The 27,492-nt window shown below is 35.0% G+C and overlaps 1 protein-coding gene across 2 annotated transcripts in view; it reads left to right on the forward strand.

The window, feature by feature from the left end:
- Window positions 1-955: 955 nt before the first annotated feature.
- The window catches only part of LOC149548155 (uncharacterized), a 202,648-nt gene continuing 176,111 nt past the window's right edge, over window positions 956-27,492 (forward strand). Inside the window, exons 1-2 of one of the 2 annotated variants that reach the window (XM_089792184.1) lie at window positions 956-1,404; window positions 1,495-1,614. In XM_089792184.1, the coding sequence (XP_089648310.1) occupies window positions 1,237-1,404; window positions 1,495-1,614 (288 nt within the window). In that variant the 5' untranslated portion in view covers window positions 956-1,236. The remainder of the gene's footprint in view (window positions 1,405-1,494; window positions 1,615-27,492) is intronic. The other variant, XM_089792183.1, reaches the window with a different exon arrangement.

Consider the following 27,492-nt stretch of genomic DNA (forward strand, 5'->3'; position numbering starts at 1 on the left):
TTCATTTCATATAGTCTATCATGTCTATTTTTCTTATCTATTTCAGCCACCCAATAACTTGCACCATATAAGAGGGTTTGATATTGATATTTGCTACAATAAGACTATATCTTGACAATCTCACCTACTATATATTTTAGTTGCATCCATGAAAAGTTTAGGGCATAATAAGGCACAAAAGCTCAAGGTTCATAATCAAAGAACCAAAATGGAAAGTAATTTAAAAATAAAGTAGTTTGGTGCCTCATGGTCCCTTATAATATCGGGTCGTGTAGACATCATCAAAATTCTTCATTAATTCATTCCAATGTTTGAGGGCGCAACATTCACTAGATGTATGAACAAAAAACATCTATACACATATGTTGAAGTATCTAATCCCCACATTCCTTTGCAAAAGAAACAACCTATAGAATATGAGGAACCATTTTGAATTTCTATTTTAAAAAATTTTCAATTAAATTCAGTCAAATATACAAAATATTATCAATTGTATAATAACACAAACTTTTAAATAATTCAAATTTTATAATATTTAATCTATATTTTTTGTGTTGAAGAAAATTTGAACTCAACACTATCTAAATACTTACATTTAATTCAATATAAATGCGCTGTGTTTTTTAGTTTCTTTATGGGTAGAACAATAACAAAATTATCAAACTATGCTACAAATGAAGCTTCTTGCCTCACCTCACTCGTGACCTCTTTTTTCAAGAGCACATAGGGTAAATGACCTAGTAGCCGCCCATGCTAACTTCACACATCTATAGTTCCTAATCTGCATGTCGAACTTTTGGTTTTCCTCCATTTACGGAGCTCTTTGTAGAACGAACTCACATAGTGCAAGGTGGTAAAAAAATGTAACTGCTCATCTCAAAATTAGTACTTTTTGCACAAATAGACCAACCACCAACCAAGAAAATTAAAACACCATCAACTGTCTACATGTACTATGCTTTTTGAAACTTTTTATCTGGCTTAATTGGAAAAAAGGGTTGGTGGTAATACAGACATAGGCGTCAACTCTCTCGTTTCCTGTTTTTAATTTTAAAATATTGAAACAGGTAAAGATCAAATCTTGAATCTAAGGTCTGCATATAGAGCATACTGGCCATGCCCAAAGCCACCACCCTGCATCTTCATACTTCTGAACAACTTTTAGAGGGAGCGACGAACCGGTTTGGAATTTGGGTTCTGCTGTATGACAGGGAAATGCCAGTGCAAGATAAGTAGATGGAAAGGTTTGCTTGGTTGAACACTCAGAAACGTTGGATTCAACCATGGAAGGGTTGCGAGAACATTAGGTGGATATTTGAGGGATTCGCTTCCTTTGATATTGATGAAAGAGGAGGAACCCTCTTGTTTGCTACAACAGTGGCACTCCCTCATCCAGCTCGACTGGTACGTCTGCACTCGGTATATATGTCCATCGCTAATTTGTTCCTTTCTCGGCTTTGACACGTTGATGCCTGCTTGTGATTTGGGTTTTAGGCATTACGTGTGGGACTTGTCATGAAGCAGCAGCAGCAGGAAGAGGAGGACTGCACTGGAATGGAAAAGCTGATTCTTTCGTTTGACAATTCTAATCCCTTTGTGTTAGAATTTTCACAAGTATTCCTTCACCCTTGCCTGGGAGTTATTGCTCTCATTTCATATAATATTCAATGTATTACAAGAATCTCTGAAAATATTAATGTAAAGAGAGAATGTATTTTCCATTCCATTTAGACGGCATTGATACAATAAGCTGAAAATTCTAGTTCAAATTAAATTACAGTGTGTTAAAACTCGAAAGTAAATACGGCTGCTTAAAAAAATGAAAAACTTTGCAAAGGAAATGGCAGAATTGAATTGTTTTTCGAGTAAAACGGCGAAAAGAAAAGATGTATAACCCGCATTATAAACGGGTGGTCTTCTTCCCTTCTCCCCCGAAACACTAGAATTATGAAAAAAACCCGGTCAATGATAAAAATGCTGTGCCGCTTTGACCGGTCCTGTCTTGACCACCTTCAACATTTGCTCCTAAGTAACTGCCTTCTTTTGAGTTTTCTTTTCCTTCTATAATACATATAATGCGAGAAATCAGTAAGCTTTTTTCGGCTTCAATTCATCCTCACATGGCATTGTTCAATAAGTTACAAACGTTGCTGAGTGTAAACTTTTAATTTGGGTGTGCTGTCCAAAATATTTAATTTCACCAAAATCTTTTTACTCGTTATCATGGACTGGAAATGTCATGTTTTTAAATATCTGTATGGTCGGGCATAAATAAACTGCTTAAGAAGCAGATGGACAAAACAAGGAAACTGCACTATTACAAAGCAACCTTATGAATGTGGAGACATTTCCGAAGAAAAACATTCAATGGCATGTTGCAGAGATTTAATAGAGAATTTCTTGTCTAGATATGATGGAGTTCCAATCACTGGGAAATGAAAAGTCATCGAGCTTAGGTTCCTTTCAATATGCACTCTCAAGACCACAGTAATATAGAAACTTTTGAAGAGCACCGTAAAGATGGGATCCATGGAACAGCCTAAAAATCTTGTTTGAGGGCTTCTTCGTAATCAATTCATAAGCCGGTGTTTGCTGTCGAGAAAGCTATTATAGGCTCCCTTTCTGAACGCAAAGATAACTTAGGATCCATGCTCGTTCAAGTTTTACTTTATTCTGAAAGTTTCCTGGTGCTTTGAGAGATACTAGTGCACACAAAGGCAAAAGACCGTTCTGCATATCCAACCACAAATTGAAACAGCTTAGGTGAGCAGCATAACCTCTAGTTATCTTTAATGCAGATACCTAATAGAGCTAGCATGGAGGTTGTGATATTCATGACATATCAGGAGCTTCACGGGCTTGAGGAGATGGGGGATAAAGGGAAAGTCCAAGCACAAACAATTTGATTAAGTTCTGTAGGTAAAGCTATCCAACTTCATAGAAAACTGTTGGGGAGGATGGAGATGACAAGAACCCGTACAAAAGAAAGATAACTTAGGTGGGATCTTATTAAACTCTGGAGGCTCAGAAAATGAAAGAGGAGCATTTTAATGCCCTGCCCTGCGATCCTTGGAAAACAAGGATTAAACAAGTCCAACATATATATTTTTTTGTTGAAGTAAAGTACGATAACATCAATATGCGATAACATAAGCAACGGAAGACTAACAACATATAATCATTCCAAGAATCCCAAGCATCATTACTTACAAGCACACTCAATTACCAAAATATAAACCATCTAAGTGTGCTTAACTTGTATTGTTCATTTCATCTCTAACATAAGATTACGAGATTCATTTACAAACACAACATTAATTCCTAAACATGCTGAAATGACGAATGACTAAACATCACTATGAGCATAAAGGAATACTGAAACATTAACCTCCACACCGGGGAGTACTGGAATAATAATGACAAGGCTAAGAAACTCATAAGCATAAATACATCCAAGATATAACTAACATGACTAAATCACTGAAGTAAAACATCTAATCTCAACATCTACACGTGTGCATTTATTAACCAATTTGAGCACATTCAATAGTACTGAAATAACATCGCAATGATATATAACATGAACTAATAGGCAATCCACACAACCTATCTAAGTGCTCATTTCCTCCCAACACAGTCACATTTTCATAAGACACCAGGTTCTCAGCTAGCCCCCGCGCATAGGATATTCCATACCACCCAATCTGTGGCCCTAAGCTGGAATTCCCACTGTACTAATGCAGTAATCAAAAATCCTAAAGGTCTAATAGACTACAATAATACAAAAACATCTATGGAAGTGTGTGTACAAAATCACTATGGTGTAACATACAACATAATAAAACATACAGCTACGACACCTCTCAACTAGTGCATCATGTAGAACAAACAACATCTACCAAGCAAGAAACCACATGCAACCAAGTAGATAAGCAATAATCACGAGAGAACTCACAGTGCCTAAGCACAAGGTGTCAAGTGAACAAACAACACCAAGGAAAACCTATACGTCTGTCCAATGCAGTGATGAAGATAACTGCATGCTGAAGGGATAGAGATCCGACCAAATAGAGAACAGTCACATATGACACACACGCATGCCAAGCATTAACAAGGACTGAAAACAATCTGAGACAATGCAATAGATCGGGTCTTGGTCAAAACCTCTAAAGATACTATGATGGGGCTGTAGTGGAATGTGGGCACGGTAATATGCCAAACGACGATCCAAACATCCTTGGGCATGGTAACACGTCAAACGATGATCCGAACATCCCAAATATATTGTGTGTTGATTAAGTAACCATATATTATTTAGTTTGATCTTGTTAAGTAACAACCTCATGTATGCAGTCATCCCAACCACTTCATGCTAGTTCTTGCAACAAAAGCCACTCCGCATCTTTACCCATACATACCCAACTATCTCACCAAGTGATGAGTGTCCGAAGACGTGCAAATCCCCACCCCAACCCTTATGATAAAACAACACTCACCAGAGCACGTCACGGTGGTAAGAATCTCTTAAGATTTGGTAGGCACGTATAAAGGACCGTGCATGTGACAGGGCACACTATGCTCACGAATATAGAACTAGGGTTGGATGAGAACGCAAAGACTCAAGGGTGAAAGAAAAAGATGAAAGAGAGCGGATTGGGTAACCAAACAATTAACCAACTCTAACTCAATCTAGTGCTTAAAACGTCCAAAATCTGGACAACACTAAAAATTTCAGCAAAGTAAAATTCTGCCCAAAACCAAAATTTAACTGAAAACTTTAAGATTGAAAACCCATTGAGAAAATTGGTTCAAACAAGCATAAATCCAATAAAATTTTACTTTCAGAAAAACCCAAAAAAAGGTCAACATTTCTGTTCAAAAACTTGCATTTAAAACCCTCAAAAACAAGAAAAATGCATGTGGAATCCCAACCGGGATAACCCACTGAAACAAAAATAGGTATGGACATAGATCCACATACCCTAAGCCTAATCAAGCAAGAACTGAAACGAAAACCTTCAAAACAGAATTTTAATCACAAACCCTATCTCACAAACAAACGAGCAACTCCAAGAAACTGAAGAAAAGAGGCAGATAAACAAGCATGCTGCCGAATCTACCAAGAAGCTCGGGAAACAATGACCTACGCACTACTAACACTATGCAACAAACCTTGTTGAATTCTGTCGGGTAGAACTCCCAGATCTAGCTAAATAGTAATCCACGAGAATAGGGTTTCAAAAACCTCCAAATTTGCTCCCCAAGATAAAAATCGACCAAGTATGCATGAATGAAATTTACAGAGGCAAAATTTTGCTTTATAGAGAAAAAATTTGCCCAAAAGGATAGAATTTAGGGTAATTTAATATAATTTCCAAAAATTAGAAACTTTATCAAAACCATAGTTTAAAAACTTGGTATTGGCAATATCTCGGCCATTCCAAAATTTTAGAAAAACTCGGAATCGACAAAAAAATCGGGAAAAAACTTGGCAATAAATCAACACTTTTATCGAACATTTGAAAATATATAAGGATTTGAGATATCCACATTAATCAAAGTTTTGAGTTAAATAATAATTCATAGCAACTAAAACTTAGTAGATTAACATAATGATAGAATTATATACCAAAAAACAAGTACAATATCTGAATATAAATAAGTTCAATACATATAATAGTCAAACTCCATTAAACTACAACTTTTGAATACATTTTAAGTTCAATAATGCATCCTTCTCTCTACCACCTGCTATTATGTGATGAAATAGGTTGACAATAAGAACCTAACAAAGAAAACTTTATAATTAGAATGCATATTGATATAATAACTTATAACAATTTAGTACAGTCATAAACCTATAAAAATTAATGAATTGAATCTAATAAATCTATATGTATTATTTATATATTCATGTGTAAACTATATAAATTTATAAATAATAATTTATTTTATTACAAAATAAATTTTATTAATAATTTTTTTATAGTTACCATGTTACCGAAATATTTATTGGTAACTAAACAATAATAACTATAAAAAACATAAAAAATTGAAATTATATTTATAAATATTGACTGTGGATAATTATAAAATGTAATCATTATAAATATTGATAGTAGTTATAAATTGATCAATGATAACTACTAAAAATTATAAAATAAATAAAATTTACAATTATAAATTTAACTAGTATATACAATTTGCATTTTAATTGGAATATAAATAGTGATAAGTAAAAATAATATGAACATACAAATACTGAAATACCTATAATATGTAATGTAAAAACTACATTGGATACTGTACTAATTTTTAGTGCTATTGGTCGATGCTTAACAGGGAAATGGAGAGCCGACGCACTCCACAAGTCCACATTGTTGATGCCGAGTCCCAATACAGAAAACATAACATTGATGGGGTCGTCGCCTAAGCCTTTGTCACACAAAAATGGTCGTCCACTCTCTGTTATCGCAACTAAAGACTTATGGAAAATGAAAAGTCGCATTTTAAAATAGTAAGCTTATAAACCTAAAAACGATAAAGTTTTTCAACGTTTTTTTACTAATATTTTCGGCTTTTAGCACGATATTTGCTGGAAAAATCATTGTGATTTTTGGAAAATTCGGTGTCGATATCTTGTGCAATATAATCGTTGGCATGTTTCTTTTGCAAAATATCGCGAGACTGGCAATATTTTGCTAATTTTTTAAACTATGATCAAAACCCATTACTTGAATCCGCCAAAACATTCATAAGTGATTGAAGATGAATGAGTTGGATCCTGCCGTCAGAACAACGTAGATGAATAAACCATCTACTCACTAAAACAAAATAATGAATTAAATAATTTAAAATAAAATAAATAAATAAATAAAAAATAATATTTATTTAATTAAGACCCGAAAATAACAAAAATTCGAATGATCCAAAAGACTTGGAAAATCCATACACGGCCAACTGGCCGAAAACCAAAAGTGTTAAATCAAGTAGAAAGCCCACAGAGACATAAACGCAGAGATCCTAAGCAAATTTAGAAACATGAACAAAATCTAGATGGCTTGTCTGAACACAAGGAAAACTGGGTTAACTCTGAGAACCAGAAGGTAATCTAATCTATAAAAAGAGGGATATGTTGCCCATACCGGAGACAACATTGGCTCAAGAGAATGGTCAAATCACTATCCCCAATGTTGTTGTCAAAGCTAGAAGTCCTGCACACTTTACACAACCCGTCAAGTGCAACGGTACAAATATCAAAGCTGAAGCAACATGTATAATCAGCATAGATATCCATTTAGAACATATCTACCAAACCGTCTATGCATAGACTCCATAACTTGACATCTCAAATGTCCACAACACTCACATCAAGTAGGTAAAACAGTAAACAATACATCAAAATGAATCTAATGTACCACAGCATATTTCCAAGATGAATCCAAATATCTAAACAACATAATCCATCAGATACATAACACAAAATAAGGTATATAATGCATAAACCATCATATAGCAATATCTAGATGCTGAACTATAAAGTAAATGTCATCCACATATGAAATAATAACATAATGGTCATCACTAGAGTATCTCAAGTATCTCCAAGAATAAAATGGAACACTGTAGCAGAATGACAACATGAGAGGCACTACAAGCATCCTCCTCTACCCTCAATTTTAGAAAGGCTTCATCCCCAACAGCTATTCCATCTGCCACTACCACAAGCTTGTTACACAACTCTTTCTTTCCATCCTTCTACTCTTCTACTTAGATTTTTTCACTTTCACTTTCTCTGCTATAGCTTGAAATATCCTGCTAGAATATTTGTTTCAGAATTTTCCAAATATGCCACATAAATTTAAGCAAACAATATTCATGCAAACTGATTTCTATCCATCCTTCAGACTATTGTAATATCCATATAATTTCAGGCTAAAATAGAGATATGTATCGGCAGATTCATCAGTTCACAATTTGGACTCAAGCCTAAGGAATCAATTATAATATTAATGGTTAAATTTATAATATAAAGTTTTTATTTAAGTGGGGGGTGGGCAATTGACACTAAAAGGAGTAATTTAATGATCATAAAGTCAAATTATAAAGTACATATGTGAGAGATATAAGTGATCATTAAAATAAACTCTGTTATTTTGTTGTGCACAAAATGGAGGGAAATATTATTATATATTATATTTCAAATACATTAAAAGCAAGTGCAACAAAAGCAAAATTATGGTAGGAGTACTCAAGAGGCTACTGGTCAATTGGGTTTGAAAGTTATAAATGCATTTAATGCAAGGTGAAAATCATTCTATTGTACAATTGCTTTTGGTGAATTGTGAGAGCCAAGGGTTTTCAAATTCTGATCTTGTAGAGCTGAAAATTCTGCCAAGATGTTTTGCACTTTGAATTGGCAGATTGATGCCAGTGAATTGTGACAGTGGATGGCTCATTCAGAGCCATCAATGTGCATTGAATTGGAAAGGTAATAAGTATATACCAGGTTTGGAGGCCACCATTGATCAAATTGAGACGATATTGCATTTCATAGTTTCAGTTTGCATTTTCAGTTACTAGGTGGCTAGCTGGTGGTCACGATTTTGGTCAAGAAGGTTTATTATTGCATGAGGGAATCTGGGCACATCTTGTGAGACATGGGAATGATTTTTGGTGGAAAGCAGGGTTCACAGCTGTTATTAATTTATTATTGAAGCTAATATTCCAGAATAGCAGCAGCTCATGCTGGGGACTGGGTTGAATTTAAAAGGGTTTTGTTTGATTGCATCTAAAGTTGCCCATCTACTCCAAGCATAGGCAAACTATTTATACCTGGTTCTTCAATCTTGTCAAGTTCATTTGCGTTATTGTATCAATTGCTTTGGGTACTGCTATAGATGATCATTTATATCAGATTGTGGCATTGTTTGGAAATTCATTGAAAAGCTAAGAGTCCTAGCTAAATTCATATCAGTATTGCCCTGGAGTTTGCGAGCAATAAGAAGTATTAAATCGAATGCCTTATGTTTGATTTAACGTTCATATCTATATTTCTTAATATCAGCATGTTAGTTTGCATGCCAAATGTATAACGAAATGTCAATTGACTGTAGGTGCACATTTTACACATAGAAATCATATGTATGCATTTGCATTTTAGTTCTTTTCTTAGATATCTTAATACTCTTTTGCAAGCATTCAAACTTCATTTGAAACTATTCGAAGTAAGCAAAAACAATCTGAAAACAAAGACAACAAGATAGAGGTTTCATAACAAGTGTATGACAAAATTTCAAACATCCAAAATTGAAACAAATCCAGTGTTTGTTAGAGTTGGAACTTGTTGGGGTTCTTACACAAAGAGAACAAAAAGTGGTCAAATTTTCATCAAATGATTCAGTTTCAAAAATTCATCATCCTAAAAATTCATCAATTATGTGTTCTTGCTCATCTATAGGAATAATACTTGTAGATGCATGCGATAATGGTAATGGAAGATTAGAATAATGTATGTTGCATTCATGAGATAGAGGGTGTAGATAAATGTCACCTTGGTTTGACATGATTTCCCGAACAATTTCCTTTTTAGTTTTTAAATTCAAAAGTAAGGGTCTTGTATTCCCTTTGGATTGTTCATTTTAAAAGCATTTTCACCCAAAATTGATGCATTTAAACTACCTTGTAAATGCAACATTTTCAACATTTTTTTTGTGCTATACATATATATATATATATATAGGTGAACTAGCTTCTAAGATCTACTTGCAATCAAGCAATGCATCTGTATGACTTAAGCAAGGTATTTTAGGAGTAATCTCTCATGCGAGGTCGACATTCATGCAAGCTTTCTTCCTAATTTATTGGTACTAACTCAACATACCGAGCTAGTAAACCTTCGACTCCTCTCCCTTTTAACAGTGCCAAAATGATAGACCAAAATTGGGGCAACAAGTAGGAAAGATTTAACGCTTTATAATGAATTTCGTTTTGTTCTATACATGTCAATCTGGGGCATGAACTTGTTATAGGTATCATGGCTATATTACTGTCGAAGGGGTGAGAGTCACGACATAAGTGGGGATGAAACGCATCTAAGAAAACAAAAAAATTGCATTAATTAAAATATAATTTAATTCTTCTATTTGTAAGAGCCCTGCTGGCTCACACTATAGCAATGCTGAAGAATATGTTTTTTTGTTTTTTGAAAGTCTACAATTTTTTTGTTGGTTTTTGCAATATATATGTTCTTTTAAATTTTCAAATATATATGAATGCTGAAACAAATAGCCGGAAAAGAACTACTAACAATGCTAGCATAAATCTATCGATTTGCAATAATAACACTTGCAAATTATTACAAACGATTCTCATGAATAAGCAAATTAAACAAGGAACCTGAATTTTATGTTGGCATCATATATATGTCACAGCCATGTCTCACAACTCCATGCCAAATTTTGGGTACTTTCAACATGTGGCTAGCAGTGGTAACACTGGCCTTAACAGACCCCAAACACAACTCCAAAACATACAACCGCTACTCCTGAATAACTCACGAAAATACCCTCAATTTAGCTGTACAGGGTGTAAGTGTAATTGCAGACCCGAAACGCCAATTTGCAGGTGTTAACCAGCTTCAAAGCAACAGAAAATTCAAACAGAAATGAAGGCTGGGATGAATGGCATTTAAACAATAAACCCTCTGGTATTTATTGCAGCAATAAAGCCTCAAAATTGGTATACTTCAGCTCCGATTCACCAACTAGCATGCAGAGATTATCTTCTGCATTTCAAAACACGATTCTCCATGTATTTCAATGGCTCAAAGTGCAATGACAGTGTTGTCCTGCATTTTTTCACCACAAAATGCAGGTAATAGTACGAAATTTTTTCAACTTAGTTTCACATTTCTTTGAGATAATTCATTATTTAATTCGCCAACATTGATCAACCAATTTACGTCAATTTGGATAATGAATCCTTTTACTGAAGGCTTTCATCAAGTCCTTTTCGTTTTTCATTTTATTAAGCCTATGCTTGATTTTTGAAGCCTTCAATGTGCTTCTTGCATTTTTGAGTGTGTGTTTAGTTTCTTTTAGTCTTTTTGTTTTCTCCAATCTCTTGCTTTTGGTTTTCCCTTCGATTCAATATATCTTAGGGCTTAATCAAACTCAGTAGTCAAAAGATATGACCATTTAAGTGCCCAAAAAGTGGACTCTCCAAGCACAATCACATATTTGAAATATTAATGTTCTATATTAATGTTGACATTCACTTTTTGAAAAAATATAACTTAAAGTAACTTTATGTTATGTTTTTAAGTTACTTTACCGCTTAAATTTATCACTTAAGTGACTTTAGTGCATTTTTTGTTATATTTTCATGTTGAGTTGCATTTTAAATTTTCTCTTAAGTGACTATCACTATATAGTTCTAATTTGATGTTCAGTTTTACTTTATGTTTTATTTTAAAACATTTAAGTTAAATATTACTTGTTGAATAATATTTGCATATGATATATAAAATATAGTGTAAGTATTATCTTTGACCCCTTTAAGTGATATTTGCTCAATAATCAATTAGACATGTGCTAAATAGATCACTTAAGTTGTGCAACTCAATAACATGTCTTTTTTTGAAATGTGTTAGATGCAATTACATCTAGAGAATGAGATTTACCTTGTCTAACCCAAATGCATGTAAAGTCAAAGCATATTTTCAACACATGCAAATTCACTTGAAGCAAAAAATAAAACATGCAATTGCATCTATAGAGTGTGATTTTGCACTTGAATGGAAAAGAATGCTAAGGCAAGTCATTTTAAATATGTAATGGACTTCCAAGAGTCCGATCTATATGAAAAGTTCCCTTTACGTGCAAAATATGCCACATGTAATAGCACTTGGAGAGTGTGATTTTCTCTAGGAGCCAAGTTGTGGACTTGGGAAAATAAAAAAGTGTATTTTTAAATATGCAATGAGGCTTGAAGACCACAATTTGCATGTAAATGCACTTCCAGCCAAACATGTTACTTGTAATGCCCTATGGAGAGTGCGATTTTGCACTTTAATACATGTAAATGCATTTCCAACCAATGAATTTTATATGTAATTTGTCTTGGAGAATCTGATTTTGCATTCAAAACTTATGTAATCACCCTCCAAGACCCCGTTTTTGTTCTCCAAAGCCAAAAACACTTAAGACATATCATTTTATGCATATTTAAAATATGTAAGAGGGCTGGAAGAGTGCGATATGCACTCAGCACATGCATGTCAAACATTACATGCAATGTCTCCATGAGAGTGCAATTTGCACTTCCAGCCATCATATGAATGCATTATTTACATATAAAAGCATCTATAGGGTCCGATTTCACCATTCCAACTCATGCAAATACATTTGAGGAACCCTTTTTGCTTTCCTGAGTCAAAAACGACTGAAGTACTTTCATTTTTTGGCCACGTTTTCACTAAAAACGCCCAGAAAATTGGATTTTCATCCATGTTTTTGCATTAGAGAGCCATGTTTTAGCGTTTGGATCCATGTTTTAGCATTTGGGGAAGACGTTTTTGCACTCACAAGTCAAAAACAACCAATATATATGCATTTCAAAGCCACGTTTTGACCAAAAACACCCAAAAAATTGCATTTTCAGCCCATGTATTTGCAGCTGGAGGAGGCATTTTGGAGTTTTAATGCATGTAAATGCATTTGGAATCCACATTTTTCATCAAAGCAAGCAAAAACGCCTCAATTTATTGCATTTTTAGGGCACAATTTTGCATCCAAAACTCCCAAATACATGTATTTTGCAAAAACTTTTTGCATGTAAGTTTGGAGACCACATTTAGGAGAGTGCAAGTCAAAACACCCATGTTATTGGGCTTCCTAAATCCGATTTGTACAAAAAAAGTGGGAAATAAAGAAAATTGCAACAATCTTCTTGGTCTTGCATTGAAAGTTTGAATTTTTCAAAGGCTCTTAGTTGTTGCATGCATTTGCACTTGGAGACTTGATTTTGGAGAAGACTTGTTCATTTCAACTTCTCTTTCCTCCACTTTGACCCATTGAGCTCCAAGTAAGTAGAAAATTTCAACTTTCCTTATGTTTCTTATTTGCTTTGCTATTATATTGCATGTTTTGGCTCATCTTTGTCCATTTGTTCAAAGGCATGCCATGTATTGTGCAATTTTTCTCTAAATAAGTTGAAATCTTCTCATTACAAAAGCTTGAAAATCCTCCTAAATCCAAACATGAAATTGCATGTAGAAGAACATTTTGAAGTTGTCAAAGTTTGAGTCAAAGCAAGAGGTATGTTTTTGTTTTGCTTGTTTGCTTGCTTGCTTGCTTTGGTTTCTTTTTTTGGAAGAAAGTTGAAGAATCCTACCCAAGAATGCAAGTGCATCCACATCCTTTCACCTTTCATCTTTCCATGTCAATGCATATCAAAGTAACGAGAATCGGAATCAGGAAGGCCGAATCGAATTGCGAATCGGCTATGAATCGGAATCGAATTAGCCATGAATTGGCAAATTAAAAACCCTTGAAATTTAGAGAGTTTAAGGATTTAAAATTTATTTCATGCACCCTTTATTGAATATAACTTAAACACACTATAACATCATTAAATAGAAGCTAACATACATAAACAAGGAAGATAAATGATAAATCTATCACTTACATTATTCGTAAAATGTAAATTGTAGCTGAAGTAAATAGAAATCATAGAATCATAATGAGTCGAATCATAGAATCTATGTAAGATGAAGATCCATAAGACATCAAATCATAAATGTATGTAAGATGAAGATCCATGAAACGTGTGTCTATCAGTATCTGTAAACAAAATGAAAAACCAAGGCCCTATGTCAAGCCTCATCATCATCCTCAAGCTTGATCGCAGCCTCAGCCTCCACCTCAGCCTTTGAGTATCCTGTCTGCCTTTTACAAAGGCATCTAAGGTAGGTCCTAGAGGATTGTTGAGCCATAGCCCCTGCATGTAAGATGGGCTCACGATGTATGTAAGATGAAGATCCATGAAACGTATGTCTATCAGTATTTGTAAACAAAATGAAAAAACAAGGCTCTATTTCAAGCCTCATCATCATCCTCAAGCTCGATCGCAGCCTCAGCCTCAACTTTTGAGTATCCTGTCTGCCTTCTATAAAGGCATCTAAGGTAGGTCCTAGAGGACTGTTGAGCCATAGCCTCCGCATGTAAGATGGGCTCATGAACAACATGACTAGGGCCTTTGTTTGTGTGTGTGCATATGCATCTGCCAGTGCCTGAACGTGCTTTAGCCACCTCCTCTGCCATGGCCACAGCCTTAGTCTTTCTATCTACGTAGTCAACCCACTCATGGTTTGCCTCAGTGAAGATCGACTACACAACCTCAATGAGCTACTTTGATTTTGGATCAATCTCCTCCAAAATGATTGGGGAGGAGTCAGTGCTCAAAATCTGTATGATCTTTAGATGGAGGTTATAATGAACAAAGACAAGATCATTCAACCTTTGCATAGAGAACTTATTTTGCCTCTTCGAGTGGATATGCTTGAACATGGACCAACTGCGCTCACATTCAGAAGCGCTTCTTGGTTGAGTTAGAATACAGATGGCAATATTCTGAAGTTTTGGGGTTATGGGCCCAAACATTTGACTTGACATGACTTTTTATCAATCCGCATGAGCCGATTTCTTGCGATTCATGTAGGCAATTTTAGCTATTTTCTGGATAATTGTTGAATCGACGATTCATGGCAATGAAATCGCTGATCTGATTCAACGATTCAAAAAAATCGAGAAGCTTGAATCGATCCTTTTAAGTCCAACTTTGGCTCTTTCCATCCAAATACATATACATTCTGGTTCATTTTCAACCATCATATGTGTTTCATGAGTATCAAATCAATACTCCAAACACCTTGTTCATTCATAGACCCGTTATCCATACTCCAAATCCCAAAGTTTTCATGGATCCAATCTCATTGGAATATGTTCTCATCTTCATGTTATAACGAACTTTTAAGATATGTTAGAACTTCTTCAAAGAATGAAGACATCCAGTAAAGAAGCGTGCTTCGAATCAAAAGAAGCAGTAATTTGTTTGGTCTCCATTTTCCCAATGGTTGTCCGAGAACCTGAGTTCGTGTGGGAATGCGCCAAGTACTTTGGTTCAAAAAAGAAAAAAAGAGTTAAATATGCTGATAGCAAGTTATTCTGAGTTTACATCTGGACACCATCAAGAAGGTTTTCAAAGTGTCAGAGAATGCATGACAACTTGAATGAGAAAAAGCTTGATCTCATTAAGTTTTCAAATGACAACTAGAAACTCATCAAAGAGAATGTAGTGGTGCAGAATACAGGGATCCCCGATCTTGTGATCATCACGAAGTACAAAGCTTTTGTTGATAGTCTATAGGATTGATTCATTTAGAATCAATAGTTCAACATTTTCTTCAAGTGTTTTCCTTCTTTGTAGATGCAGAAGATGGATTGCATGTAACTCAAATGCATGTAATCCGATTACATGTCTTTCAAATATGTAATCCAATAATTCTTCTTTCCTAGTTAGATTGGCTCAGGGTGGTTGAGTTGCTTCCACTTTTTCCTCCATTTTCTCACTTCTTTTCCTATTTAAGAAGTGCCCCCTCATTGTAAATATCATCTTTTGTTGTATGCAAGAAAGCTCTGTGTAAAAAGCCTTGCTGGCTCTCAAATAATCTATGCTGAAGAATTGATTTCTCTTTTTGTTCTTTGAGGTTTTGCAATTTTTGATACAACAATATAGCAGAAAAATAGAAGATATTGCAATAATAATTTCAACTCAAATATTTCGATATTACATAGAGAATATACAACTAAAAACTCTAGATTTTAAAATAACCTTAGATACTGAGTATTTTCACAAAATACCAACAACGTAGTTGATAAAATATTTCCTATTATCTAAATCAACAACACCTTGAAAAATTAGAAGTTACAATCTATGAACTTACACGTAAAATGTGCCTTGAAACTCTCTGAAATGAAGATTGTCAGCAGGGGAAGAATTCTTCAACAAACAAATGCAGCCGTGGATATGGAGCACGTTGCTCCCAAAGTGCAGATAGAAAATAAGACTCAACAACAAATATAAATGGGCGCTCAACCAACTCCAAATTAACCAACACACAATTTGATATAACAATTCCAGTGAATCCCTTCACAAATTCCAAGACAACCTCTAGCAACCTTTCCCATCAAATGTTCTCATATTTATAATCTCCAAATGACACAGGTTTCCCAAATGAACTTCACTTAAGAAGCTGCCTCCACACAACTTTAAAATATAATAAAGTGCTGTTATAATATAATTTATTGATTGTTTTTGGCTCCAAAAGATGACTTTTTCCACTATAACATAATATTTTGACACACAAGGCCATTGTTTCTTGTGCCCACGATTTAATTTTTTTTAACCTGGTTCCAATGAGCTATGATATCGAGGTGACCAACATTAAACACCAACAAAAATAACAACCTGAACATATTTAGACGAATAATAATAATAATTCACCCGCCTTGTGAAAACAACTAAAGAAGCATCAGAATCAAAATCTAACAACACCAGAGTGATTCTGATGAAGAAAGACGATGAATGAACCTGATGGGGTGACTTACTATAAATAGATGCTCCATCCAAGATTCTTGGAGCCCAAATCAGAAGCCTAAAATAAAAACTGAGAACATCACTCAACTCCTCTAACTCAATTGAGCTCATCGGAACCAATAATTTGACTTATTATAAATAGTAACTCCCTCAAATGAAGCTAAAACACCATAGATTGTTGGAAAGCCTATAACCCCACAACTGAGACCCTCAAATCCCACTGTCAGCTCATAAGGGTCGTGATGGTGAATTGACCAAGCCAACTGTAGGAACCTGCTAAAAAAGGGACATTACAATCCTCCTTCCTTGATTGCTTGCCCCAAGCAAAATGAACATCACAATCCACCTGGATCCCAAGGGTAGAATTATGTACTATCCCTGCTTTGTACAAGCAACTTCTGTAGCACCAACACCCAAATAATAGATATCAACGTCAGAATCATTTGAAAATTGACTCTAGGCGCTGATGAAAGCAACAACCATCGGAACTCAACCCAACCGAAATACTAACTTTGTCCACACCTGAGTCCCCATCAAACTGACACTCACACTCAACTACACTGTGGAGACGATAATGACCATAAGTACCTGAATCACTATCATCAACTCTAAGTTCAGATAAACTGTCCTGGGTGTGTGGATACTGCAAGTGGTCTAACTTACAGCTTTCGATCCTATCTACAAAAGATAGCACTAACCCATCCCATAATGGATGGTATGAAACTGGAGCCGGCCCACACTGACGTGAAACTAAATCCTCTACCTATGGGTCAAAAGAGAAGTGATGAGCACACTTCACAATGTAATGCCGATAAAAACTCCTAATCTTTGTCAAGAGCTCATCAATATCAAACTGGGAATCAGGAGACGACTCCAATCTCTGACTCTGAACTATTGGTCAGGCAGGATCCTGGTCAATTGTCTCAGCAAACCCAACCACAAAATCCCTTTGGGGAAGCATGGTATACAAAGTCTCTACACCAACCTCCAAATAGCAAGAGAGCCTTGGATGAGAGTACCCTTAGACACTCTGTATGAATCCTCCCCTACATCTGAACTCTCCAAAAGATACTCCATGAAAGACTTTGTGTAGTAGAAATTATATGTGGAAGCATCAACTTGCTCCCTTGCTACTCATAGATGATCCTTTTGAAAATGTGGCATATCAAGAATCACACTGCAGTCCTCAACTGATGCTCTCACCTCCTTTGTACCTACTGCACCCATATCCTGGGTAGATGTGATTGCTACATCATAATGCCCCTCATCCCCGACCATAGAAGTAATCTCACCACCAACCACAATATACAACTAAAAAGTATCTAGGGTTGGTGTCAACTGTACTTGCTCCAACTCCACGGTAACCTCATCCAACTGTGACTGTGACTCTTAAAGAGCCAATTGAGTACATTGAAAAGAGTCCACAGTCACCTCAAGCCCCTGTCAGCAACTAACTGCAAATAGTTATGCTTCAAGATCTTGTCAGCCTCTTGAATCGCATGAATCTCTGCTAGAGAAAGAGTACTATCATCGTGCTCATCTGACATAGGAGCACCACAACCATATGCGCTTAACATCTGACGAATCCATCATAATGCTCAAAAGCTGAAGAAATGTCACTATCACTCACCTTCAGCTGATTGGTCACATAATGCCTCTAGAACCCTGTCTCTACTATCATCGTGCTCATCTGACATAGGAGCACCACAACCATATCCGCTTAACATTTGACGAATCCATCATAATGCTCAAAAGCTGAAGAAATGTCACTATCACTCACCTTTAGCTGATTGGTCACATAATGCCTCTGGAACCCTGCCTCTTATGCAAGCTCTCTGTTTCACTAACTGCACTGTGATAGGAAATTGAATTAGAGTTGCTCACAACTAGATTGCTCATTACATGTGTGCTACCGTCCTCACACACATTTGCAATCAAGGTATAACTACTTGGTACCTCAACCAACACCTTCTCTGAAGAAGCATAAGCCCTCACTGTATCACGCTCTGTGCTTGACTCTACTTCCTCAATAGAAAATCCTTGTAAATCCTGATCTTGGGACTTGTCCAAAACCTCCTTGGAGTCTGATGGAGCCTAAAATTTAGGTCTCAATTTGTGGAATGATGTTGAAAATTGATGATATCAAAGGATTTATAAGCATGAACAAGATTGTTAAGGTAACCATTACCAATATTAAAAGTACAAGGAGCCAAACTCACTATTTGAATGAAGTGGAAATTACCTTCAATTTGCCCAACTTGTTGAAATACTATGAATATAAATTGAAATAATACTATTGGCAATGGTGAGTGAAGCATCTGCAGCTTGCATAATGTTTACATAGAAATAGTGATGCATGGATACACTTAGCAAATGGAAAAATATTCTACAGCATATAGAGGTCAGCATATTGGAGATACGGTTTACTCAGTCAGTGAAATATATGTACTCTTCAAGGAAATATCTCGTCCTAAGGACTTCAGACCAAGTCCTAATCTAATGCTTGTTAGGACTTGATAAACATGGCATTTGCATTTTTATGATTGATAAGAAACTGGAACCTTTTACAGAAAAAATGATGGTTAAAAGTAGTGTTGATCCTTTGAATAATGCATTACATTTGAGCTACAACTGACCTTGAATCCAATACGTTGTGAAGATAGTGATCCAGAGGTTTTATTAAGACAATCATTCTATTAGTGCCAATCTGATCATGCACTTCCTAATCTCCAGAAATGTATAAAAGATTTGGAGGAAGAAAGAAACTCTATTGTGATTGAGGAAAAAGATAGATTAAAAGATTATTACTCTCTTCTGGAGTAGTTCAGGAATAAACAGGGGCATCATATCTTCATCAATTTATTGAGACATTTGTAAAGTTTGAGACTAGAGTAAGAGACAGAAATCATTGTTGCTAAAAATTATTGTCCCAAGGCCTACAGACTAAGTATCATCAGACATTTCATTGTCTCTAGTTTTACCAATTCCAGGAGGCCAGCTAGGAATGGGAATTGCTCTAGGAACATTTTGTGGACAGGCAATTCCATATGCTTGGCATTTACATACAACAATCTACTGTGATACTTTCAGCAACTGTAGTTCTCTTGTTTATACCAAGCATTTTTTCAGAGCTTATATTCAAATTGTTGGGAGACCCCACCATCAATAAAGCCATGACATTACATACCTAGCCCGACACCTTGATAATTGCGATCAATTTAGTGTCTATACATGCACAAAAAAATGTGGGTGAATCAGCATGTGCTTTGCAAAATGCCCGATAACGTTGAAGGATTGGAGACATAGAATCCAAGTCGTCTTGGAGAAGGATGTGTTAGCAAGGAAAAACCGATGGATTCAGAGGCTTAGTGAATACAAAACCAAAAATTTAGAGCTAATGGCAAAAAATTGAGATGCCATCATACCCTTTCAATTTTCGATACCATCAAGCGGTGGAATCATAATGTTTATTATCAATCATTTTTTTTCACTTGACGATGGTTTGTGTTTTATACAGGTCTGTAGTGTGTCAGAGAGGAGTGACTCAAGCATTATTTAGATGGTTGATCACCATGCTCGACAACGCAAGCATGGGCATCCAGAAGTACAACTTACAAAACCCTTCTGAATGTTAGAAGAAATATATCAGGGAATGTGGCGGATTGTTCTAGAACGATTTAAGTCACCTGATACCTTGAATGCAGATCTTGATTGACGTCTATGCATTTCAAAACTGGAGAGATTCGAAGGTCACGTAAATCATTGCTCATGATTTTATTGTTGTTCGGAGTATATGAGGATAGTCGGGAAGTGTTGGTTTCAATCCCTTACAATAATACCAAATTGTAAATTAGAAGCTCACGCTATGTAAACAAGTATTAATTTATTTGTTTTGAAGCGGTGTGTCATTTGGAAATAACCATATGACCCATCGGTCTCTATAAATGAGAGATTGAAAGCAAATGGACAATGCACTTCATATTTATTCTAAAATTTTTACATATTATGATGCACCTATGATGTATTATATTCTCCAATTAGCGATGAAATGAGTTATTGAACAAGGCTCGTGGATTGAATTACCAAGCAAATTTATATGCGATCCGGATAAATTCGCAATAGATTGATCATCTATAAGGAGTGTCTTTATTGTTATTTTATTTCTGGCATTATTATGTATTTTAAATTTTGGAGTTTTAAATTATTATTAAGTTGTGTTCTTTATAAATATTTTAAAATTCCGATAAGTGGACTGGGTCATTATTGCATTTTAAACTTGGTAAACATAGATATTGTGAATTTTTTTTTTGTTTCTATATTTATGTCTAGTTTGTCTCCATATCACAGGAGTTAAAGCGCATTCTTGGCTAGTTTAAAATTGCGTTTGTATAATTGATCTGTCGCATCTAAATTGTTAAAATTATTTATAGTTTAATACATTGAATTTTATAAAGTTGTACGTTTCAACTAATAATATTGACTCTGATTGCCCATTTAATTAAGCATTGGTCTTTATATTGCTCTTTATTCATCATCCATATGCTGGCAACTGTTTCATTTTTTCTCCTTTGAGGAATTAATATATTCATTTGTTGCATTAATCTATAATTATTCTTTATTTAAAACATTATCACATTTATACAATCATTCACTTTTATTCTTAACTTGTAATTTGCAAATTTGAAGTTTTCTATAATTCTTGCCGTTAGGAAAACTTTCAATATATTCACATTCTAATCAATTTGCTATAAGCGTCTTGGATTTAAGGTTATTGTCCTAGATCAGGTATACTTGCCTTGGTTTTGCAGAGCCATAAGTGTAGGGAACTCGGACCGCATTGTTCAATTCCGTCAAGTTGGCCTGAATTGGTTGGATATCCCAACATCGAGTAGGCAAAGCCCGTAGGATTCCAATCTGCGGTTTTGAGAACCAACAGAGTCATCACCCAATAACTGGCAAGGGGTATCATACCTAGTGCAACTTATAGCCTCATCAAATGAATCATCAGATGTGTCCATACTGTCTGCATCGACATCTCCTAATAAAGCCTCAACTGCTGATACCTGACTCCGCACACGACTTGATGTCAGACTGTGAATCAATAATGTTAGAGTACGAACCCACATCTACTGACTCCACTGTAACACCCAAATCACCATTATCACAGTTGGGTGACTCCATACATGCATTGGTCCTACCTGAGGAAACAACTGCTTGTACTGGAGCATCACTACGACAACTGACATACAAATCTCGAATAATAACCCCCTCCTCGAGAGACTGAAGTATCAGTGGTAACAACTACATAAATTGTCTCTACACTAACTGCAGTAACAAATTTGGGAGCCTCAACCTGTTGAAGCTTAGTGCTGCTATCCTCCACTGCCACTGACACAACCACATGTCCCTGTGAAATAAGTCCATCATCAAAACTGCAGATAGGACTAGTAGCTGTCATACTAAATATAGGTACATCTGCATCATGGACACTTGTCGAAGAAAACTCAAGCCTCCTTCCCACCAACCTTCTAAAGGTGGAAACCATACAACTCACTGCCCTGTCAACCACCTCAAGATCTGATAGTCTCTCTGCTAACCTCTACTAATGAAGACTAAGTCTTTCTATACTCTCTCTCAAGGCATTTATTTTCCTGCTAGCTTCTTCACTATGCTAGCTCCCGAAACTACTAGGCCTCTTGTATCTGTCTATAGCTGGAAAAAGTTAGTGCTGGTAACTCCAAATCATAGTGACGAGAATCACGGCGTTTCACGCGATTCAACGATTCGATTCAAGCCAACTGTTTTTTTGTGAATTAGTGAATTGAATCAACGATAAAAGGTTTATGAAATACGTTACTAAATTTCAAGGGTTTTTTAAATTTGTTGATTCATGGCCGATATGTGGCCGATTCATGGTCGATATGTGGCCGATTCATGGCCGATTCGCGATTCGATTCGGCTTTGCTGATTCCAATTCTCGTTACTTTGCTCCAAATACAACAGCGGATCTTAAATAATAATTTTTTTCCTACTCCACAGGATGGCAGGAAACCAATTTGATACTACTGTAAAAAGCTCTGCTGGCTCTCAAATAATCTATGCTGAAGAATTGATTACTTTTTTTGTTTTTAGAGGTTTTACAATTTTTTATACAACAATATAGCAACAAAATAGAAGATATTGTAATAATAATTTCAACTCAAATATTTGGATATTACAAAGGGAATATACAGCTGAAAATTCTAGATTTTAATATCAACTTAGATATAGAGTATTTTCACAAAATACCAACAACCCAGTTGATAAAATATTCCCTATTATCTAAGCCAACAATACCCAAAAAAAATAGAAGTTATAATATATGAACTTACATGTAAAAAGTGCCTTGAAACCCTCTGAAATATAGATTGTTAGCAGCGAAAGAATTCTTCAACAAACAAATGCAGCTGCAGATATGAAGAACGTTGCTCCCAAAGTGCAGATAGAAAACAACGTCCAACAAGAGATATAAATGGGCGGTCAAACAACTCCAAATTAACTTGCACACAATTTGATATAACAATTCCAGAGAATCCCTTCATAATTTCTAGGACAACCTACAGTAGCAAGAAAAAATAAACTTCTCCTTAGCAACAATTAAATACAGTAGGTAAAATGACAAATTGTATACCCGAGCACAATTTTCCAAGCAATCTCAGAATAATTTTCAGAATTGAATCTACAATACTTCAGCTACAGATCCTAAACCCTTATACTTCAGGAAGGGCACAAAAATTTAAAAATTCAAAAGTGCCATAAAAACAACAAAGAAAAATAATATTCAATCGGATGCCTTTCCCATCAAATGGTCTCATATTTATAATCTCCAAATGACACAAGTTTCCTAAATGAACTTTACTTAAGAAGCTTCGTCCATAGAATAAATATAATAAAGTGCCAATATAATATATTTTATTAATTGCTTTTGGCTTCAAAAAATAACCTTTTCCACCATAACATAATATTCTGATACACAAGGCCATTGTTTCTTGTGCCCACGATTTAGAAATTTTCAACCCGGTTCCAACGAGTTATGATATCGAGGTGACCAACATTAAACACCAACAAAAATAACAACCTCAATATATTTAAATGAATAATAATAAAATTCACCCGTCTTGCGAAAACAACTGAAGAAGCATCAAAATTGAAATTTGGCAACACTAGAGTGATCTTGATGAAGAAAGATGATTAATGAACCTGATGGGGTGACTTACTATAAATATACACTCCCTCCAAGATTCTTGGAGCCCAAATTGGAAACCCAAATTAAAAAATGAGAGCATCACTCAACTCTAACTCAACTGAGTTCATCGGAACCAACAGTTTGACTTACTATAAATAGTAAGTCCCTCAAACGGAGCCAAAATACACCTAGGCTGCTAGAAAGACTATAACCCCACAATTGAGTCCCTCAAATCCCACTATCAACTCAAGAGGGTTGGGATGGTGAATTGACCAAGCGAACTATAAGAACTTGCTAAAAATGGGGATATTACACTCTGCCAAACTTGTCCAAGCATAACTTTGATTGTGTAGTACCAATTTGGGAAAAAAATGAATAAAGGAAGCAATTGGATTCAAAGCTTCCAGTGGAAGCAATTGTGATAGCACTAATTAGAAGCTTTGATTGTAATTTGTGCCTATTGTCTTTGATTCATGTTATTATTGTGTGTTCAATCATGGATCATAGTGAGCTAAGAAGCAATTGGAGCTGAAGCTTTGACTGAGAGCGGTCGTGGGAATACATAGACTAGAAGCTTTGACTGTAGCTTGTATTGCCGTCTCAATTCACAAAAATAGTTAGAATTCCATACTTTTGGAAGTCTTTGCGCCCCAATGGTAGAGGTTATTCTTAAGATTAAAATAGGACTTAGAGCCAATCCAATATGCTTTCAATCAGCTTTTGAGTTAGTGTTTGTTTATTAGTATTGTCATTTTCAGCTATTGGATAGAAGTGTAGTTAGAGATTTCATCTTGCCCATTACTCGCTCCGCGGGTAAGTGGATTCTTTCCTGAAGGCTAAGAGGAAAGAATATTGATAACACCTTTTACAAAAATCTCTCAACTTCTTGCTTACCTTGAATTGATCTAAGAAATGGTGAAAAGGGGGAGCCTTCCCTTTAAGGTAGGAGAGAGTTTGTTTTATATGTTGTGGCTGGTTTACCTATTTTGTAATTGGATTTGAGCAAATTGTCGGGTGCAAAATATCCACCCAACAAGTAGATGGAGGAATCAGTCCTCACAAGAAACCAATATTGAAACCCTCATCAGATCACAAAATGAAATAAAATCAAATGGCAAAGGAATAGTTCAATTTTCTTCACGGTGTCTCTTTTATAATACAAAATGAAGTATATCTTCTTCCTCACACTTTTCATTAAAGATGCTTCATTCACACACTTTCAAATTATAACATCATAATGATAAAGTTATTCATTAAGATAGTCTCAATAAATAATTTATAATATGTAGCTCCATTAAATGACTCAATCAATCACTGAAGATGCCAATCACTAGGTGCCTCAATTGAATAACCACCCATAATTGACTTATTATAAATAGAAAGTCACAGAACGGAGACCCTCAAATCTAACTTTTAGCTCACAAGAGATGTGATGATGAATTGACATTGCCAAGCTATTGGAACCTTGCTAAAATGGGGACATTACACTATTCTAATCCTACAATAAGAATTATGATAGTAACAACAATAACATACTAATGAAAATGAAAACACACCTCACCAAATTGAGCATTAATGAAAATTGCAAAATCTCCCATTAAACTAAACTTTACTGAAAATACTAAAATATAAACTACACTATATTAAAAGCTATCATAATTAAATCAGATTAAAAAGAAATAACATACACAAAATAATAAATATCACACTGCATTTAAATATTAAAGTCTATTATTATTAAATAAATTTAAAAAAGAAATAACACACAAATATAATAAAGATCACCGAGCTTCCCAAAGGAGTGACCCTTGCTCCTGGTGTGCATGGCAGAAGAAATAGAAGCTTTTCTATGCTGGTTTGATCAGAAGAAATAATCGTATTTTATTATTAAAAATGATACAAGTCTTCCTTCCTTTTTCCTTATGATATTGCCTATTATGAAGGCATATAACAAATTTTAAACTAATTCTATTCTCATGTTGCCTTGATTTTTTAACATTATTCATATGGTTTTCTCCTGCACCTATTTTCTAGCAATTTGCTTCTATTTTCACGCCACTTTTCTATTATTTTGTGGCTGACATTTAATTGGTTTTTTTTTTGTAAATAAATCACCCAACTAAATGAAGGAAACAATATAGGATCCTAAAATAGAGGAACCTAAAATGGTGGAGAAAATGTACGATCCTAAAATAAAGGACAAGATAAAGTAGAATATTAGTTGCAACATGAGGAGATATCCTCCACTAAATTAAAACTAAATATTAATTGGTTAGAAGTTAGAACTATATAACCAAATTATTTTATGAATAAATAATTTCACGATCAGAATTAAAGTGTTGTAAAATGCTCCCATAGTCACAGGGCGTTGCTGCATGATATGTTCTCTCAACATAATAAATAAAAGTGAATATTAGTAAATGCAGTCTAATATTTATTATTCATATATTTTACCTAAAAAGTGAATTAGATATTACTTTTTAATATTAAATCATATGCAACATAAAATTGTAAAATGGTATGGAATGAGATAGAAGTGGAATATTACAATGGGATTGAGGACATGTGAAAGTGGCTAAATTGTGGCTTAAGATGAGACATGAATGGCTTTCATCAGTAGCTATTGTCGATATGGTGTAAGATGGTATCTTGAGAATGCTATTTCTTGCACGTAGTTTTATACGCCTATTTACTTCCTTGTGAATACTGTTCTGGGGTATGTGTTCAAGTTTGACTCTTATGCCAAACATTTGCTTGGGCTCTTGGACTTCAAACGGATTCAATTTCTAGATTGCGTAGGTCCTGTTACCAATTTAATATACCTCTTAAATTGCTATGTTATGCTTGCCTTTATACTAGGCTAGGTGTTTTAAGTTGTTGAGCATACATATTACAGAATGAAATGGATGCAAAAAGTAAAGTACAAAAATCAGTAAACAAGAAAAATTGATCACTTTTATTTGAGATACAAGTACAAGAACAATACATTCTATTGAAATATTCAAAATTGTTTTGATAAGGTACAAAGTGTTCAAAATTTACACAGTACTTAATACAATGCATTCAGATACCACACAAACATTCTCAGCTCATAACATAATATTTGAATAAACACATTGTATAAACAAAAAAGTATTGATAAGATAAAGGGAAAGGTCTCCATTGCTTGAATGGAAGACTTGTTGTTCTGGATGTTGAAGGATTAAGCCCGCATCTCCATCTGGGAATAGCCCTGCAAAAATGAAAGAAGAGGAGGGTCAGTTCATATGAACTAAGCAATGGAAATCTTTCCAATTATCTCTACACTACTGTTCCTACTGTAATGTTCCCATTACAAAATAAATAATAAATCAAACTTTTGTAACGGGCCGATTGATTTAATGTATCTCGGACCCATTTTTATTTCTTGTTTCCGTAGTTTGTGTTGTTGTCGGCTATCTTTGTACACCCTTGGAAAGTTTCCTAACAGGTATTTAAGCACGACTTGTAGGTAGTCTATAGGATGTTTTTTTGGGGATTATTTTCTATGTACTGCGAATTCCTACTAGAGTTCTGGATCATTCGCCATTTCGGAAGTGAAAGATCTTCTCTATTTGGCTTGTGCGGTT

This window comes from Cupressus sempervirens, chromosome 7 (genome assembly GCF_028749045.1).
Source record: "Cupressus sempervirens isolate cs-2001-9-10 chromosome 7, ASM2874904v1, whole genome shotgun sequence".
NCBI classification, from domain to species: domain Eukaryota; kingdom Viridiplantae; phylum Streptophyta; class Pinopsida; order Cupressales; family Cupressaceae; genus Cupressus; species Cupressus sempervirens.